At 51.8% G+C, this 18403-nt stretch overlaps 6 protein-coding genes across 6 annotated transcripts; 1 reads left to right on the forward strand and 5 right to left on the reverse strand.

Moving 5' to 3' along the window:
• Positions 1 to 161: 161 nt before the first annotated feature.
• trt6 (Cytochrome P450 monooxygenase trt6) lies at positions 162 to 1945 on the forward strand (the record flags this gene model as incomplete). Its single annotated transcript, XM_032024590.1, has 5 exons — positions 162 to 380; positions 449 to 568; positions 633 to 801; positions 875 to 1462; positions 1527 to 1945. 5 exons carry the CDS (start codon positions 162 to 164, stop codon positions 1943 to 1945), a joined length of 1515 nt encoding a protein of 504 aa, XP_031892078.1.
• Positions 1946 to 2303: 358 nt separating this feature from the next.
• Positions 2304 to 3618, reverse strand: CGGC5_v008204 (putative FAD-dependent monooxygenase; the record flags this gene model as incomplete). The annotated part of the gene is made up of 2 exons (XM_032024601.1): positions 2304 to 2566; positions 2622 to 3618. The coding sequence occupies 2 exons, from the start codon at positions 3616 to 3618 to the stop codon at positions 2304 to 2306; spliced, it is 1260 nt and encodes a 419-aa protein (XP_031892077.1).
• Positions 3619 to 4382: 764 nt separating this feature from the next.
• On the reverse strand, positions 4383 to 5458 carry khs-1 (Kievitone hydratase; the record flags this gene model as incomplete). Its single annotated transcript, XM_032024613.1, has 2 exons — positions 4383 to 5318; positions 5375 to 5458. 2 exons carry the CDS (start codon positions 5456 to 5458, stop codon positions 4383 to 4385), a joined length of 1020 nt encoding a protein of 339 aa, XP_031891775.1.
• A 2630-nt stretch (positions 5459 to 8088) lies between these two features.
• On the reverse strand, positions 8089 to 9889 carry ght1 (High-affinity glucose transporter ght1; the record flags this gene model as incomplete). The annotated part of the gene is made up of 3 exons (XM_032024624.1): positions 8089 to 9212; positions 9266 to 9678; positions 9732 to 9889. The coding sequence occupies 3 exons, from the start codon at positions 9887 to 9889 to the stop codon at positions 8089 to 8091; spliced, it is 1695 nt and encodes a 564-aa protein (XP_031891776.1).
• Positions 9890 to 12794: 2905 nt separating this feature from the next.
• Positions 12795 to 14121, reverse strand: JLP1-5 (Alpha-ketoglutarate-dependent sulfonate dioxygenase; the record flags this gene model as incomplete). Its single annotated transcript, XM_032024635.1, has 5 exons — positions 12795 to 12998; positions 13053 to 13154; positions 13214 to 13585; positions 13641 to 13979; positions 14035 to 14121. The coding sequence occupies 5 exons, from the start codon at positions 14119 to 14121 to the stop codon at positions 12795 to 12797; spliced, it is 1104 nt and encodes a 367-aa protein (XP_031891777.1).
• Positions 14122 to 16283: 2162 nt separating this feature from the next.
• Positions 16284 to 17914, reverse strand: CGGC5_v008208 (uncharacterized protein; the record flags this gene model as incomplete). Its single annotated transcript, XM_032024656.1, has 4 exons — positions 16284 to 16761; positions 16830 to 16921; positions 16989 to 17415; positions 17472 to 17914. The coding sequence occupies 4 exons, from the start codon at positions 17912 to 17914 to the stop codon at positions 16284 to 16286; spliced, it is 1440 nt and encodes a 479-aa protein (XP_031891779.1).
• Between the last annotated feature and the right edge of the window lie 489 nt (positions 17915 to 18403).

Here is an 18403-nt window from a genome sequence, read left to right on the forward strand (position 1 = left end):
TGGCTTGTTGAACTCGGAGTAAGGCCCCCCTTCTCCGCAGAGGATAGTAAGCTGCATGCTAACGTTTTCGTCTATAAGTCATAGGCATAAGGTAGGCATGATCGTTCATCGGGTTTTCTTGATGTCGCACCCGTCAGGACAACATAAAATACTCCCACACCATGGAAACGCTACGACAGCTTATGGCAGTTACTCCAAACGGGGTTCTTCCAACCATTCTCATTGGATTGATGTCGCTACTCAGCTGGTACATCCGCGATGGCAAACCGTTCTCTAGATTCAAGCTTGTCGGCAAAGAGCCGGGTGAATGGTCCAACAACGCGGCATTGAAGAGGTGGCAAGACGACCCCCTCAGACTCATCAAGGAAGGTTTCAGAACGGTATGTGCGCCAACGCCGCGAGGGGGTTGACCAATTCCATGTTTCGCGTCGATCTAATCAGGGTGCAGACATCAGGACGGCCTTTTCAAGTTATGACAGACTCAGGTCCTTTGATCATGATTCCTCTGGATTTGGCCGATGAAATACGCAACGATCCCCGTTTGACCTTTGCCGGTTTCTTGGAGCGAGTGAGTTAAGGCGAACAGTCCACTTTTCCTTAGCTCTTCCACTGACTCGACTTTGGCCTCTTAGCAACAATTGACGAATTATCCTGGGCTCGACGCTCTACACCTCAGCACAAAGGAAGAAATCATTCAGGAAACGATTCGAAAGCACCTTACCCAGGCACTCGGAGGGTTGACACAACGACTCTCTGACGAGGCGGCAGCAGTCTTGGACGATTGTTTACCAACAGGAAACGGTAAGGGCACCCCAAAGGCTATAAATGTTGCGGCTGAGTTGAACAACATTTTGCTAATAGACACTGGTGATAGGAGAGTGGCAGCATGTGCAATTCTACATGATCGCGGCTCAAGCTGCGGCTAGACTGTCAGCCCTAGCCTTCCTTGGCGATGAGGTCTGCCACAACCCCGAATGGATAGATATCTCCATTTCATTCACGGGCGTAGCACTGCACTCGGGGAACAGCCTAAGAGCTTGGCCGGCGATCCTGCGACCGCTTGTTTATCCCTTCCTTCCGGAACTCTGGTACATCAAGGGCATCACCAAAAAAGCCCGGGCTATCATTCTTTCTGAATTGGAGAAGAGGAGAGCGGCCCGTTCAACGTCCCCAAAACCTCAAGATTCGCTCTCCTGGCTGGACGACGTCCGTGGAGATCGAGATTTTGACGTTGTTAAGGGCCAGCTTTTCCTGACTTTCGCTGCTATCCACACCACGTCCTCCGTCCTGACGGCACTGTTATATGATCTCATTAATAACCCCAAATACTTCGATCTTCTGAGGGATGAGATTACTCAAGTCATGCAAGAGGATGGTGGTTGGAAGAAAACAAGCTTGTATAAGATGAAACTCATGGACAGTTGCATGAAGGAAAGCCAGCGCCTGAATATCCTGGGGCATCGTAAGTGCAATGTTATTACTCCTCTTTCAAAGAAGACACGGTCACTTACATCTCGGGCCACCAGATATGATGAACCGCCGCGTCGAAGCCCCGATTACCCTGTCCGATGGCACATACCTGCCTAAAGGTGTTCATCTTGGTGTCCCCACCTCTCACATGCGCGATCCGGAGGTCCTGGGCGAGAACCCGGATCAGTTTGACGGCCACAGATTCTTGCGCATGCGGCAGCAGCCAGGGCAGGAAAACAAGTGGCAATTCGTGACCACGAGCCCTCAATTCCTGAGCTTTGGGCATGGGAAGCATGCTTGCCCTGGGCGCTTTTTCGCAAGTAACGAGATCAAGATTATTCTCTGTCATCTGATCATAAGATACGACTGGTCCTATGAGAACGAGCCACCAAAAAGTGCTCACGAGCATCGATTCGTGCCTGATCCGCAGACGGTCATTTCGTACCGAAGGAGAGTGCCGGAGTTACAACTATGAATTCTTGTAGGACTTTTGTGCAAAGCTCGCGTTTTGGAAAACAGCAGCTGTCATTTGTGGGAGCTAGGACATACACTTCAATTCTGTTTGTTCATTTGTTTTCAGATTGTGAGGTGAGAGGTCTCGAAGGAATCAGGTCTGGCAGATAGGTTAGAGCAAGCTTTAGTAGTATTTTGAGCTAGTAAAGAGTATATATAAGCTACGGCAACCCTATGGAGGTCTTTCGAATAGTATACTACTACTTGAGGTCAAATTCGAGCCAAGTGGCAACTATCTTGTAAGAGGCTGCCACCCCACTTTCCCCCTCAACTCACTGAAGGATACCACGGAACCTATGAGGCAAATCATAGCATTCGATTTAGATCGCAACACTTTCCTTAGCGAGCGGCAACACCTTCTTGCCACACGTGTAGAACTCATACTTAGCGTCCTTGGCATGGTCTTCAAGCACTGGGTTGGAGACGCGAATGGCTTTAACCCCCCTTGTGACCATATCGTCGCGATACTCCGCGATGAATCTGACCACATCTTCACCTTTTGCTCCGGCGTCTCGGATGCTGGTTATGGCGCGACCCAGTCTCAAGCCATCGGTGATTGCGCATACTCCAGCCTCTCCTCGGACTGTGAAATAGGCTGTTAGTTGTTAAAGTTTTATTACTGAAAAGGTCAAACTCACATGGTGTCATCGAATGCGCGGCGTCTCCAGCTAGAGTGATCCTCCCGGCGGGGAGCTGATCAACAGTCAACTCCACGCTCTGCAGCACAATGCCGGGCTGCCTGTATCTCTCGACCGGTACCTTGTCGACAAGTACGCGCAAATCATCGGGATATTGCTTGGTGCACTTCTTCGCAAACGCCATGAGCTCCTCCCGCGACGCCGTGACAGTCCAGAACGGCTTCTCCCTGGTGCTCTTCGCTGCTTCCTCGTCGATCCAGTGGAGAATGAAGTAGAAATACCCGGTCTTCTTGTCCGGGCTGATTTTGTTCAAGGCGGCGAACAGGCTGACCTGGCTCGGCCCCTCATTCTGCGGCGTCGAGTCCAAGACAATGTAAGCCGAGTGGCCCAGCTCGATCTGGTGCTTGAGCTCGTCGCCAGTCAACTCGATCTCACCAACCAAGGACCCGACAGGCAGCGGCTTCATGATCTCTTGTCCGCCCAAAATGTGTCTGCGCACCAAGCTCCGGCTTCCCTCTGCCCCGACGAGGATGTCGCCAGTCTCGGAGCTGCCATCCTCAAAGTGCGCCACAACTTTGTCGTCTCGTTCCTCGACGCTTACCAAGCGCTTGTTGAACTGTACGTGCAGGTGCTGGAGGAGCCAGTCCCGCAGGCGCTGGCGGTTCGCGCGGACAATTTTGCCGCTCTCATCGTCTGTGACGCCAACTCTCCAGTCGGGCTTGCTGACATCGTAGAAGACAAATTGGGCTGGGATGTGGTCCAGAGGGCTGAGGTGGTTGGTTTGCTCTATGGGTCCGAGATCCGCAGGCATCGAGGCAGAGACTTCGGCCAGCGTGGGACCATGAAGTGCGATGGCCCAACCTTGCGCTCTGGCGTCAGCTCTACTGTCACGCTCAAAGATCGAGAAAGAGATGTTGTTCTTGCGCAGTATATGAGCAAGTGTCAGGCCGCTGAGTCCGGCGCCGACGATGAGGACATGGGGGTTGGGGTTCGACATCGTGTTGTATGTTTGGTAACTGAAGAAGATGAAAGGATATTCGATGAGGAATTCTTCATGATCTTGGGCGCTTTTGTTCAAATATTTATATATGAATGATATTGATACATTTATGTTGAACCGCTGCCATTCGCAATCGCTTTCATTCTGTCTGTTCCGTCAGTTACAACCTTACAGGGGTACGGCGTATTATTCCCGGTCGGATTCCAGCTTCATACATGAAGCACGACCTCACTGGTGGCCACTGTCCCGCGACCCCACATTGGTGATGCAGATCAGAACCACTTGTGTTCCCGAATGATACGTTTCCACTTCTGGACGCTCTGACATTTTTCATGGGTTGAAATCATTAAGGTCTCTTGACCCCCCCCGGAGTTGTGTTCAAGTTTCGATCGCTTCTTCGTCAACGTTGGCTTTTCCGGGTCCTGTGATGTTCCCTGGGAAGCGTCAACTACATTCCCAACCGCAGACACAACAGTACACACAACAATGATATCCCAACCGGGAAGGAACAATGATTCTTCAAAACTCTGCAAATTTTTATCCTTGCGGTCTGTCTCAAATAAACGAGATAGACCTTATCTTAGGAATTGGTGGGAGAGTTAGTGGCTGACTGATGTTAATTGCGAGATTGAGAGAAAGCAGATTTATTTGAAGATCAACACATGATCGGGCCTGCAAACAAAAACATCCATGCGCAAACACCCGACTATTTCCATGCAGAGTCTTCAATCGCCGCTTTCCAGTACATGATGAAGAAGAATCTAGAAGGCCGTGACTAGCTCAACGACACCAAAAGCTTCGGTGTATCCGTAGAAAGAACCGGTAGCCTCAACAAACCCTTCGTAAGCCGAGTCGATCAATGCCTTCTCACCATACATTTCCTGGTCCGGGCGCACAGAATTAACAATCAAGTGGTCGCCGTTTTTAAAAGTGAGCGTCCAGCTGAGCGGGTATACAAGATTGGAGTTCGGGGAGGTCCACGTGTTGGAGTAGTCGGGTGAAAGCTCATAAGCAAGCACGTGGTACCCATTGCCCACCCTGATGGTTGCGAAGCGAGTGCTCTCGTCATCAACCAGGTCCCATGCCCAGATGCTTGCTTTGATGTCCGATCCCGGGAAGTGAAGTTCAAACCAGGTCCAGTTCTTGGGGGCTCCGTGGGAGAGCTGTCTGTCGTACCAGGTGAACGAGTTGCTGGTGTCGACGGAGATGGTCTTGTTGTCCAGCGTGATCGTACCCGCGGTTCTTCCGTTGGGGATGCCCCATTCTGTGGCGTTGATCGGCACGTTGCCAAAGGGTATGATGCCACCCCCTCCGTTGAGCATAACACGAGAGGTCAAGTTCCATTCCAAATCAATCGAGAAGGACTTCTCAGGGTGGGCGTAGGTGTACATCGTTGAAACGCTGTCGTCCGAAGTAGAACCAAAGCCATATGTCCCATAATCGGCATTCAGGGGGAGACCGTTGTCGAAACCGCTGCCATCGGTATTGTTGCAGTAGGTAAGGTCAACCCAATAATCATGGGTCTGAAGATCCAGTATCGATGAGCGGCAGACAGAAGGTATGGTGGTAAGAAGATGGGACAGAGTCATGTACTGCCGACCATCATCTCCAGTGATGAAGGAGCTGGCCCAGTAGGAGGATCCGGTGGTGATATCATACTGGCTCTCGGTGTAGTTCAAGAGAGCCGGGATGTTGGGCTTTGGTTTTTCAGCCGTCAATTGAACATACCAAGCTACGGGTTGCAGTATCTTACGTTTCTGAAGTTGGCTTGATCTTCTGGCTGGAAAATGTATCCATTTGCCAGGGACACAAAAGGCACAATAGCTGCGATCTTCATGTTGAGCTGAGATTGAATTTCTGTGAATGAGAGTGTGTTTGATCCAATGGCACCTGAAAAAGCGTGAACAACAATTGTATCAGTGCTGAAAAGACGAGGCGGCGGGTCGATTGATCCTGTTCCTATAATCCTACTATCACGAGTTCATTTGCTTCCTTATATACGTTTTCCCTCTCCGACCTTTCAACCTCCTATCGACCTCACCACATCGTTGGAGTTCAGGAACAACTCAAAATACATGCCCCTATTCAGCAGTCACGCCACGATTGCGGTAATGACAATCTCGACACAGCCCAGTGCGATTCTCCAGGAGGGGAATCTAAATCCCGAGGTTCGGAACCGCAGTTGAGGATCTCAGTGGGCCTCGATCCCTGCAAACAGAACTGCATGATGAGCCAGTCGTCGAAGCCCAGAAACAAAAAGTGGAGATGAAGTCGCTATGAGTATCCTTTGATCGCCGGCCACGGTGATGTCGGTCGGTCTGCTACTCGCCCCGAATTCTCGGTATTCGGGAGCTTCTAATCAATAACTAAGTGCGACGAGGCCGACGCCGACTGTCTACTTACAATCGGTGTCGTATAAGGCACTGTAAATCCCTGCTTGCACGGAGTCGGGATGCTATCGATCTTTTGGGCCCGACTCACCTACAATAGGCCTCCAATTGCGTGATGTGGTGTCCAAACAGCTGTGCATAACGATACAAATCTCTTGAACTACAGGGTGCAGGATTTCTCATACTATCAGCGCTGTTGAATGAACATGGAAATTGGATCCAAAATCAAGTATCTTTCCTAACTAAATGCAACGGTCAATACTGTTTCCAACCCGCGAGGTCTTAGAACATCCGTAAATATACTGTTTTCTGTAGCAAGCAATCGACGGTTGCTAGCCTTAATAGAACGGCTTGGCGAATCATCTTCTGGTGCGTGTTCCCTTGCCCTTCTCGCCTTTTCACTAGTCAGGGGGATCTAACCAGGTGGCAGGAATCCATCGCTGCGGTTGAGCTCCAGCGTCGGATCAACGCGTTGATCCACTCTTACTACTGTCCCTCTGTCAGGCTTTCTTTATCATTTCTGGGCTTTCTGTCGGCTGCCGACCCGGGTGAAAGTCCGAACTCCGATGAGTAAGTAATGATATTTTCCTGGCGCCTATCCCTCATCGGCCGGGATAAGAACCAGCCTACTCTTCCCTCCTCCTTTTCCACTCTCGCCCTTTATTACTAGAACGAAACATTGTATTAACAGCCAAGATGCAAAGGCAACAAACGGTGTTTTTCTTCTGGTACTGCTTACCCTGTGGTAGCCTCATTTTGAGAACAGAGTCTTTCACCAACACGCTGGGCCCTAATCGGAGGTCAGATACAAGCCTACCTACCCGTTGATTACGTCGGCCGTGATATGGCCTTCTGTCGACGATAGAGGTAGCTAGACACTCCAGCGTAGCAAAACCAATTGCGGCCAGTGTCAATTGAACACACGACATTCAGAGTGATTGACTGAAGTCTCCCGGATGTAAACCCGCTTCAATTTGTCTTCGAACTTGAAGCAGCTATGGGCGTCGGTCCTTCTGCAAACTGTTTAATCGATACATGCGACATCACCATGCCACCAGATTATTTTGACTCATATGACCCGTTCCAGAATGCGACACAAGTTTTTATCCAAGGACTCTATATGTCCTGCATCTACACAACTATGCTTAGATCAAATGGGATCCATGTTGCCTGTCGCCCACGCTGCCAGATCTGGAGCCTGAAACAAAAAGCATGGATTCACTCGAGTTATGTACACGCTATGTCTAGACTCGCCTTGATCTAGACATCTATGGGGAATTGAGTTGTACGTTCCAGCTGCCAAGTGGTGGACGTGACCAGCTCTTGGAAGTCGTCTTGGAGTCCCCATCAGGTCATCAACCACCCAATTCCGAAACGCCTCAATTAAAGCACTTGAATCAAACAATGGCTGTAATTGCGGCTTACCAAGTTGAAGCTCTTCAGCTCGTAAGGGTTCCAAGCTTCAAGAGTGGAAAGTGACAAGACTGGGATGCCGTGCCTGCACACAGGTCTGGACTCTATGCTTCTACTGAATCAAGCCCGTTCAACCAGTGGGATGTTCTCAAATATTAGCTAACCACGACCAACTCGAATGTGACTGGGTGAGCGATCCCTGGTCAGCCACCAGCAAGGGAAGAGCAACACCAATACCGCAACATCTCGGCAGGCCAAGTTTGGATTCCTGGTGGGGCACCAAAGCATCAGCAGAAAAGGGGGCAAGGGAGTTGGTGACAGCTTCACTATCCAACTGTTCTTGGGATTCGGGTCGATCGTCTAGCGATTTCGAAGAACACGCACTAGTCTCAACTCTTTAGTACCACGCGGCTCCATATATTTTGTCTACAGGCAACGTAGAGGAAGAGCTAGCATATCACAAGTCTCTTTCGAGCAAAACTTTCGTCAAAGATCGATATTGAAATTGGTATAATAAGTAAAATGCCTCCTTGCGCCAGATGTAATTCCACAGACCACCCTAAACTCCATGCCATGCCATACGACTTCATCATATCAGCACCATTATTTCAGATCTATCAGCCTTGTCAGGCATTCAAGAAATGCGTCTTTATCCACATTACATCTAAACCCTCTCCTGATGCGCAGCGCCATCTTGGTCTTTTGGCCTGACGCTCTTCTCGCCAGCAGCAGAGTCACTAGCGTTGGGGTCAAGCTCCGTGCCAGCCTGCTTGCGGATCTTGGCCATCTCCTCCGCGGAGGGAGGCACCCACTGGGTGCTCTTCCAGGGGGTGACGCGCTCGAGGTACATGGTATCAATCTCCTCGAGGGTGCGGCCCTGGCCTTCGATAACGAAGAAGTAGACCAGACCAGCGGCGACGAGGTTACATCCGGCAAAGACGTAGCCGTAACGGAAGTCGATTGCCTTGGTGATGAAGGGGGAGAAGAAACCGATGAAGAAGTTCCATGTCCAGTTGGAGGCGGTGGAGAGAGCCATGGCCTTGGCACGGTAGCGGGAGGGGAACAGCTCGGCCTGGATGGTCCAGATCATGGGGCCCCATGTGGTAGCAAAGCCCAAGATGAAGAGAGCGGCGAACACGATGAGGGCGATGCCGGCACCCTGGGTGTTCTGCGGGTTGACCTGGTCGAGGCTGAAATGGCCAACCGAAGCGAATATCATGAAGCAGATGAACATCCAGATAGCGCCCGTAATGAGGGACTTGCGGCGGCCGTAGTGCTCGACGATATAGAGACCAATGAAGGTCGTACCGAAGTTGATGGCGTTGAGGATGATCTGCGTGATGAACGAGTCGATATTGACGGACGCGAAGATCGTAGTTCCATAGTAGAAGAAGTAGTTGGCGCCAGTCAGCTGTTGGAACATTTGGAGTAACATTCCCAGAGCAATGCGGTAGGCCATGCGAGGCGCCTTGAACATTCCGGTGAACTCGCTGACGGCACTTCCCTTGATCTGTGACTCGGCGCGCAGCTTGCTCTCGATCTCCTCAAGTTGGACATGGATAGCATAGTGGTTCTCCGGAGCACCGTAGACACGGCAGAGCGTGCGCTTGGCCTCTTCGACTTTGCCGATGCGGTAGTTGAAGCGGGGAGTTTCCGGGAAGGCGAGGATGCCAACACCGAGGATGATGGTCCACAGCCAGCCGAGGCCAATGACGATGCGCCAGGAAGCCGAGCTGTCCCTTTGGTGCGTCACAGTACCGTAGTTGAAGCACGCAGCGAGGAAAATACCTTTGAACCAATTAGTCGGGCTATCAATTAGATCAGGAAGAAATGATTCGCACCAAGAGTGATGAAGAGTTGGTACGCGCAGACAAGAGCGCCACGAATCCAGGGCGGAGCAGTCTCGGCCTGGAACATTGGGACAATAAGACTCAACGCGCCAACTCCGAATCCTGCGACTAGACGACCGCCCATAATCTGTTCCCAATTGCGCTCGGCGGCGATCTGGATCACGAAACCGATGGACGTGATGACACACCAGAAGGAGATGGAGAGTCTGCGACCGAACTTGTCGGCAATGGGAGCGGCGACGAGGGCGCCGATGAGGGTACCGATGGAGAGGAGACCGACGATGAGGCCGGAGCGAACGTTGCTAAATTTGGGGGTGGCGTCCGGGGAATCGCGCTCGCCGAAGCGGTCGAGGAAGTCCGGCATCTCGAGGAATCCCGAGATCTGACCAGTGTCATATCCGAAGCTGCGTTTTGTTAGTGTCCGTAAGCGCCCAGGTGCCGTCTAGATAGAACTTACACCATGCCTCCCATGGAGATGAGGATACCCATTGCCCATGATCGCCCGGAGATGCGCTTGAGCGGGGAGTAGTCGAGATGCGCGAGGTCCTGGCGGGCATCGCTCGCCTTCTCGGAGGCGGGATTGTACTTGTCGAATTCTATCGTCGAGAAACCCATGTTGGGCGACGGCGATGGCTGTGTTGATGTAGAGGTAGGTGTAGGTTGAGGAGGCTTCTATGTGCCTTTTGGATGGTTCGTCCGAGACATGGAGAAGTATTCTTGGGGGACATGGCGGGGTGTATTATATGTGTGTTTCGTCGATCGACACACGAGCATTGAACGGTGCTCGCAAAGCTGGGCCGGAAACAACACGAGCAGTTGGTAGGGGGCGTCTCGCTAGCGAGGAGGCGTGACGTCAAGAGGAGGGCCGAGGGCCGCGTCGAGAGGTGTGAGTGAGTGCCCGATGACTTGGGATGGACAGGATGGCACCGAGGTGCAGCCGTCCGGGCTCTGGGGTCTCCAGGCGATGAAATCGGTCCGGTCCCCATCTGTTGGAAGCTCCTGGACGGGCTGCTTCGCTCCAGCAGGACATGGAGATTGGATGATTGGGGGACTGGAACCAGAGGCATGGGGCGGAGGTATTACCAATGCGGCTCTCGTGGTGATGGGATTTTGAAAATGTGGAGTTTGAAGGAGGGCATGGTCTATGACTGCGGGAGTCCCGTGGATGGCTGGCCGGGGTCTGGGGTCCTGAGCCGGGGCGATTGACAATTGTTCCCTGGAACGCAGTCTCGAGATTGGTGAACGATTGTATGACGTTCGTGGATGGCGGTGGGTCTGCGTGGGAAGCAGGCGTGGGATGATGTAAACGTGAGAATAGCGAGGCGCCAACTGCTGTCGGAGCCGATGGTGGCCGTTGTGTCTGGTAACTTGGCTCTCTTTTCCCACCAGAAAGATACATGCGAGTGTCAGCTCTAATGAAGAGGGCGTGCCGGGTGAGCCGGGGCCAGGGGTGTCAGGAACAAGCAGCAGTTGGCTCGCATGCTAGCTTGTCTTGTCTTCTCTCTTTTCGGGGTGCCCATGGGGTTGACAGCAGGCAGTAAAAAGTAGAGCCCGTGGAGTTTGGAGAAGCATAATCATCTGTTCGCCTCTAGATTGAGTTAGCTGAGCTGTCAGGTGCTCTTTTGTTCTAAGCCTCTGTGTTGTGATTCTTCTTCTAGAAGATGGAAACATGAACATGGAAAACATCGTGACGCAGCTGGCTTAGTGAAGGTAAGTATTTCCCAACTGAATTTCTATGACAAGGTACACCGAGTCAGCCCTCAAACCCGATGACGGCATCCTTCCGCGGGCTGCAGCAAGCCCTGTACTAATTAATCTCCACTCCCTCTTCCCACTGCTTGCTTGGGCTTCTATCCGTCGACTACCTGCACCTCTCTTCTTTGCCGCTTCGCCAATCACGCCAAGTAAGCTCCCGACCGGGTGGATCGGATCTGACCTGCGCCAAGCGCCGTTGTTCCCAGTTCCGATCACCGAACAAGTGTCTTGGAAACCAGTGACAAGCACCTGTTTCCAAGCCGCCAAATAACTCTTGATTGAACCACCACCGACCGTGTCGCGTGTTGTGCCTCCGTCGAAGGATTCCGGTGTCAGTTGAAAACAGACATCAATCCAAAAGATCGGCTCCCCCGCGTAACCCGCCCGCCCCCGTCAGATGACGTCGCCCGCCAGCTCCGGTTTTCTTTTTTATTTCCTTCACGTTACCGCGGCCATGGCCTCTCTTCGGCCCTTCTCTCCTCGCGATCCTCCAGAGTCTCCAGCCAAGCCCCAGACATTCTCCAGAAATCTCCAGTCTTTTGCTTTCGTGTCCTGCCTGTCTTCCCCAAACTTCCACCTCACTTGCCTGATTCTACAGGTCTAACCGGCCTGTCGGTCGCCGTCCGAAGGCGCACGCCCGCACAAGTTCCCCGAGGGGCACCCGGATTCTCGTCTTTGGGTGGTGCTATCTTTTTCGTTGGGTCACTCGGGGAATCGGGGCCCCTTCTGGGGGAAGAGAGACACGCAGAAAAGGGGTCTCGAGTTGAGACCTGACAGAAAAAATCAAGAGAGAGGGAGACCCGTTGTTTCGGCGTCCGCCATGGACCCCGATGCCGCCCAATCACATCATCACCACGCCGTCTCTGGCTCCTTCACTCCTTTCGATTGTCGTGAGAGGTGATTGAGGCTCCCACGGGGTTCGGCGGTGGTCTGGCATCTACGGGCATCCGCGACAGGCTCCGCTTTTCATCAGTCACACAATCATCCATTCCGCGTCTGCGCTGCCTCGGCCGGAGACAGAAGTCGGCACTGAGCCTCAATCCCTCACAGGCATAGGAGATAACCGGAACACGCGATGCCCAACTGCTCCACCCGCGTCACGCGTCCCTTCTAAGTTCTAGAATCACCGTTTTCATATTTTCGTCGCACGAGACGCGAAACACTGGAGCCCACTGATGAGAAATCGAAACTCGGAAAATCAGGGGATTATGTTCTTCCTCTCACTTGACTCCCTCCACATTCTGGGGACAACGCTCCACGCCAGCGGTCCTTGAATGAGGAGGAGACTGACTGTTGGTACAGCCACGTGAAACAACACCGCCATCCGACATCCGGCCGTTACCATCAATCTTCGATCTGCCGTGTTATTGGTACGCCTACAGATAGATGTCTTGCTAATCAATTCTCATCCACTTTTCTCGGTCGCACTGCGGAATATTTCCCCATTGCTAATGCGCAAGCTATCTGCAAGGAACATCACCCACACGACAGAAAAAGGCAAAGACGCACAGATCAAATACACCAGTGTCTCTACCGCCACCCCCGTGCCCAACTACTCAACTGGGTTACTGAACGAAAGTTGCGGGAACGCAAAGGCCCGTCGACTTTCATTCCCGCAAAAACCGTTCTTCCCGTTTCAACTCCCGGAGCTTCCATGGCATTTCCCTGGTCTACAAGCAAGCAGAGACTTCAGACTCATCCGAGTTGCGAACCCCATCATTACGAGATCTGTGTGTAACGGACCGAATGCCAGTCATGCTGCGGCTCACCACGTGGATTTTAAACCGTTCACCCCCGTGGGCTTGTCTGCCAGCGTCGTGATACGGAACCCGTGGCGCAGGCCTTCTTGCGGGTTGTGGACGTTGTAATCCGAGATGGCCGTGTGCGCCGTCACGCGGTTGTCCCAGAGGGCGACGGTGCCCTCTTCCCACTTGATGCGGACCTGGAAGTCCTGGCCCAGCGTGATGTGCTGGTGTTGTTCCTGGTCAGTATTGGATCCGTGAGTTGAGGATAGGTGACGAACCTTGAAGAGGAGCTTCAGGAGAACATCCGACTCTTCGTCACGAAGGCCGATGATCTTCTTCGTGAAGCCTGGATTGATGAACAGCGCCTTCTGGCCAGTCGCCTGTGACTGTGTAAGTATCGTAACACTCTCATCGTCTCCACGAAACTGCCAAAACATACCGGGTGAATCCGGACCACCGGATGCTCCGACTTAACCGGCTCCCTCCTCACAAACTTGCCATCGCGCCTCGCGTTCTCCGCCTGAGGATAACCACTATGCTCTGCCCTCAACCCCTCCAACAAGGTCTGGATCGGCCTCGAAAGCCGCGCGTACGCCGCCGTCTGCGACACCCACGCAGTATCGCCACCAGTCTCCGGGACAGAGAGCAGCGTCAGGATCGTGACGCCCGGAGACTGGTGCTCGTACGAGACGTCCGAGTGGTACCCGATCGTGGAGAGCTTGTTGCTCTTGCTGCGGTTGCGGTACTCGTTGTCCGGGCCAAGGTAGATGTTATGCAGTTCGAGGTGGTCTTTGACGTGTGCTCCGACGGGCTGGTCGCGGCTCTTTGTCAGTATGGCTTCAAGATGTTATGCAGGGGGCACGTACGTGGATGTGGAGAGGCCCGAAGTAACTCCCAAACTCCTTCTGCTTCTTGATGCTAATGTCCTTGAAGTCCTGGTCTCGGAAGACTACGACGCCGCGCTCGGCGATGAGAAGGGCAAGTTCGTCTTTTTGGCGGTCGTCGAGTTGAGAAAGCTGCAGACCCCTGATCTCGGTACCAATGACTGGTGTCAACTTGTTGGCCTTGATGGTCGCGTTGTCTTTGGGGAGAAGGTTGAGCTTCTCCTTGTTGGCTACGAGCCCGCGGTCATTGAACTCGAGTGGCTGGAGAGGAGGGAACGATGTCTTCTCGTCGTAGACAGGCAAGTATTTGGAGTATTTGTACTGTCGTTACTGTCAGCCTGGCTTTTCACCTTCATATAGCGATACAGTGGTTTACTTGATCGTGGATCTTATCGTCGTAGGCCAAGGTCAACTTGATGGGGGCCTGCTCGGCTTCAGCCGTAGTTGTTGTTGTCGTGGACATGGTCTAGTGTGTTGCAGGAGCTCCGGGAGATTTTCCTTCGACAAATTGAGGACGCAGCAAGTCGGGTTGTTTGCGCTGCGGACTATAAATCCATCCGACCAGGACGTAGCTCCCTTACAAACGGACTCTATCACGTCAACGCAACCCAAATGACGAGCCTTCGAGCCATCATTCCTGGGTTTCACGCAATCGGCACTCGCATGCGGGGAAGCTTCAGATAAGACTACCATCTTGGGTACTACTTTGATTCTACTGGACGCGATATCCGTAGGTCATGCATGCCACTCGTAACTCTACACAGGCAGTTTTGGGAGATCCCTACGTTCAGTAGTATTAGGATGATACCGGTAAGTATATTGATGTGAGTTTGGTGTATCCTGCATTTGCGTATCGCTGTCCAGCCCCTGTCGTGATTCGGATGGGAATGGCATCAGCTGTGCTGACCAACAACCCCGTCGGCGGCACCGGTTCGGCGAGAAACCCCGCACATGGGCGCCGAAGTAGGTCCACTTCGGGCCCGAAGTCGCGGCGACCAAGGCGGGAAGTTGCCAATCTGCTTTGCTGCCAGACGCGATGTACCCATGAAAAGCTTGCTCACTGTTTCAGGGAATGGATTGGCATGATAGCAGTAAAACCAAGCCATGTCATCGAAAGCCATCATGCGTGCGATGCATTGAGTCATTTTGCCCTTGGACTATCAGCTTTCTTTCCAACAAAGAAAACTGTTTGGAATCTGATTGATGGTCGCAGATTGTACAGCATCAGGACCTCCTGTCATCTTCATTGCCTGCTGCACTGTGATTGCGGACCATTTTATCACTCGCTTGCTCTCATTCTCTCATAAGTTCTAGGAGTTGATCGAAATGACGATTGCTCAGCATAAATAATAGTTGATGTTGTGATTGCGAGTTTTGCGAGTTGAGTCGAACATCGCGGAAATCTTCAGACTTACTCGCTCTGGGGTGTTGACAAGTGCAGACTATAGAGATGACTCAAGGGTGAAGTGCTTTTATGAATGGTTTACGGCCGCTTTTTAATGATAGTACCGGCCTGGAACAAGGGTGAGAACGCGAGGTACAAGTCTCTACACTCTCCACATTGCTACTCCCTGACACAGGCCCCCAACTCAATTAACAGCCATGAACGCCCTTCCGCTTTTCACTGGATTCGCCAGAGTCCAGGCCGCGAGAGAGGCGGACTCTGCTCCATACTTCCCCCGCACCGTTGAGCTTCCTAGACGCGAGCAATCTTCACTCAGGTTGAAAGACTCTCTGAGATATGAGCGGTGACTGAAGCTGGCAGACCGCTCGACTGGTAATCATGACCGAGATTGAGGGAACTGATGGTGGAACTAGGGTCATCAGGGCTGAGATCGTGCTGCGAGACTGAGGCCTGATAGCCTGCTGGCCTTGCTCAAGAGCGCAATTGAAATTGATACAAGTGTCGTATTTTCAAATGCGTAGTTAAACAACTATGCGAAAACAAAATTTCAATGACATGAGCCTTTTCCGCTATTTCCAATGAACATTTCGGTCTCTCTATCGCGTTTTCTGAGAATCCAGTAACTTCCAGGCTTCAGATAGGCGGTCGTGGCTTGCGATACTCAGACCAGATGAGTGGCGGCGCTGCTTCTTGCTGCCATGCACCCAACTCTTCACGGATTCTCATCCATTCTGTCAAATCTAACGCATCGTCCACCCAACTCCCAGGGACCTTGATGTTTTGATTCTCAACCATTGCCCAGAATTCTCCAGCGTAGTCGTAGTTTTCGTTGGTAATCCAGAGGCTCCACTGCTGTTGTAGAGAGCCATACGTAATGCCCAGGATTGAGTAGCGCATATTTCCCCTTTTCTTGTTCCAGGCCTGCCATGCGAACTTCTGATATATATGAGTATGTCCTTGAACGTGTAGGTCTCTCTCATGTTTTCCGTATAAAAGAAGGTCCTCTCCGGACGACGCAAGTGTCTCGATCCATAGCCGAAAGGCCGATTGGAGGGATCTCACACTGACACCAACTGGTGTTCGGACGTTTGCTCTCGTGTGGATTCCATGGCAAACAAAGCTGCAAAGCATTGCTGACAACGGCGTGGATACAACATCCGCAGCATCACCAAAGTCTGGATCAAGCCAAACACTGTCAAGATGTTGCGTTCCCAAAGGATCTAGCTCAAGCAGGCACCGAGAACACGCCTCCAACTGCGATCTTCATCAGGATCCCACCTCTTGTCAGCAGTACAATGGACTAGGCTAATGGCCAAGGTATGTATTAGTGACGTCTCATCTTCGGATCGAGATCCCTGAAGAAGCTCAAGGCCCGGACTTTTGCCTTCATTCAATAGGAAGAAAATCTCCTCCACATTCCACGCTTGCACCCAATATGGAGCGATGCAGCTGACTACAGTGCGAATGTGGATAAGCCTCTCCCTGGTCGGCAGGCTCCCGTATCTGAAACTACACCTTTCTATCAAGGCCCGAAAACTGATGAAGGGGAGGCCACAAATGGCGGCCTGGAAAAGAAAGTCGGGGTCTTCAAGATGATCATCTAGACCGTTGTCACCAAGCAATTGAATGAGGAGGGGTCCTTTGTCGTCCACGTCGCAACTGGAAAGAATGCCCAACTCGAAAAGCATCCGTGGAATGCTGTAGGAAATTGAGCTATTAGGTGAAAGTCTTTAATTGAAGTATCAATTTGCAATTTGGCGACTTACTGCTCCCTTTCTCTAGGAGGCATTTCGAGAGCGTTTAGGCCTTGGTCCAGCAACGCCCTTGTGGCACTGACAGCGCCACATCGTACGGCGTCCTATACGAAGTTGCTGTTAGCTAGATGATCAAAAGATGAGTATGAATGAGCTTGAATATGTGCTTACGTTGAGTAAAGTTCTTCCTTTCCAATCACGCACAAAAGGAGACATCTTGTGCTCGTCTAGGTATTTGAAAACCGCCTGCGGTCTGTCATCTTCAATGAGTTCGAGAAGCTCCCAGTCAAAACGTTTGACCATCTCATCGGCCCTGAGATTCATTTGCCAACCAACGGTTGCTCTTTGAGCCAGGACAGAATACACCGTACTCGTGATCCAACTTGGCGCTTGGATAACAGCGTGGATGCTTCGATTGGCCTGGAAAGAGAGATGGAACCGTCCAAAAATACTTGGTTCGTAGGATACGCTTTGTGGTTTTCGGGAGAGGCTCGCAGAATTCAGTTTCTGGACTTGGTTTGTGTTGACGGTGTCAAGCAGCTCAACCTTTTTAGCTGGATCTTGAGCTTTCGAAACCAACGAGTATGTCATCATGGCCCTGGTATTCTTTCAGTCACATTTTACATTGAAACTCAAAGCCTCTGGTGTACTCACAAGACGTATTGCTCTTGTGCCAACTGATACAGCTGCAGCGCTTCGTCAAGTTTCAAGTCCAAGGCTTTAAGGTCATCTTTATGAATGATTGCTCTTGTCAACGCAATCTTCCGCCGAATAGATGTTGGTTGAGCGACCTGGGCCATCGTGCGATCAACCATTTCCCTTACGTCGCTCAGTATCGTGTGACATTTGCTGAGTTGATCTTGAAGGAGAGTAGGGCTCCAAGCACTGCTTGGCAACGGGTTTTTCGAGAGGTTGTCCTCCGCATAAAATAGGAATTCTTCAAAGAATCTGACTCTGTCAGCCTTCAGTCGTAGCTCGGTCGGGACTTGTTTCATTTCATCCAGGAGCCTTATGATCTTCAGGTAGGCGCTGCCTGCTTTGAACGCTACATCGGTGATGGCGATCACGCTCGATGCTAGCCCAATAGCCTCTGCCATGTTGAACTTTAGGAGATGCTGGATTATTGGTAATACAAGATGGTCTTGCGCCTCAGTGCACGAGAAGGCTGGCGAGCGAGGGATCGATCGATGTAATGGAACGACAATTTCAGTTGACCGTTGTCCAGAGGGAAGGCCGATGATTCTCCAAATGAGGTGGTCAGTCTCTATCGGGCTGTGCCGCAATTCATTGGGGCAGAGAGCATTCAGGTGAGAGGGGCTATGTGCATACGTATGTTTTGATGATTGGCTAAATCTGACATGCACAACCACTCAGCCTGATGGATTCGTCTGGGCAGGCGGAAATTCCAAGGTGGAATATGAAGGAATCGAAACGGCGTCTGCGGTCGCGATTTTTCCTCCAGACCCGAGGCTCCGAGGGAAAGTTTAGGTTCAGACCTAGCGAAATCACGAAGAAGGCATATCCGCAACTTTGAATAGAATGCTACAGCATGAGAAAGTTGAACAAATGAAGGGAATCCGCGTGCG

The sequence above is a fragment of the Colletotrichum fructicola genome, assembly GCF_000319635.2.
Source record: "Colletotrichum fructicola Nara gc5 chromosome Unknown KSG_Nara_v1_contig04, whole genome shotgun sequence".
Classification (NCBI taxonomy): Eukaryota; Fungi; Ascomycota; class Sordariomycetes; order Glomerellales; family Glomerellaceae; genus Colletotrichum; species Colletotrichum fructicola.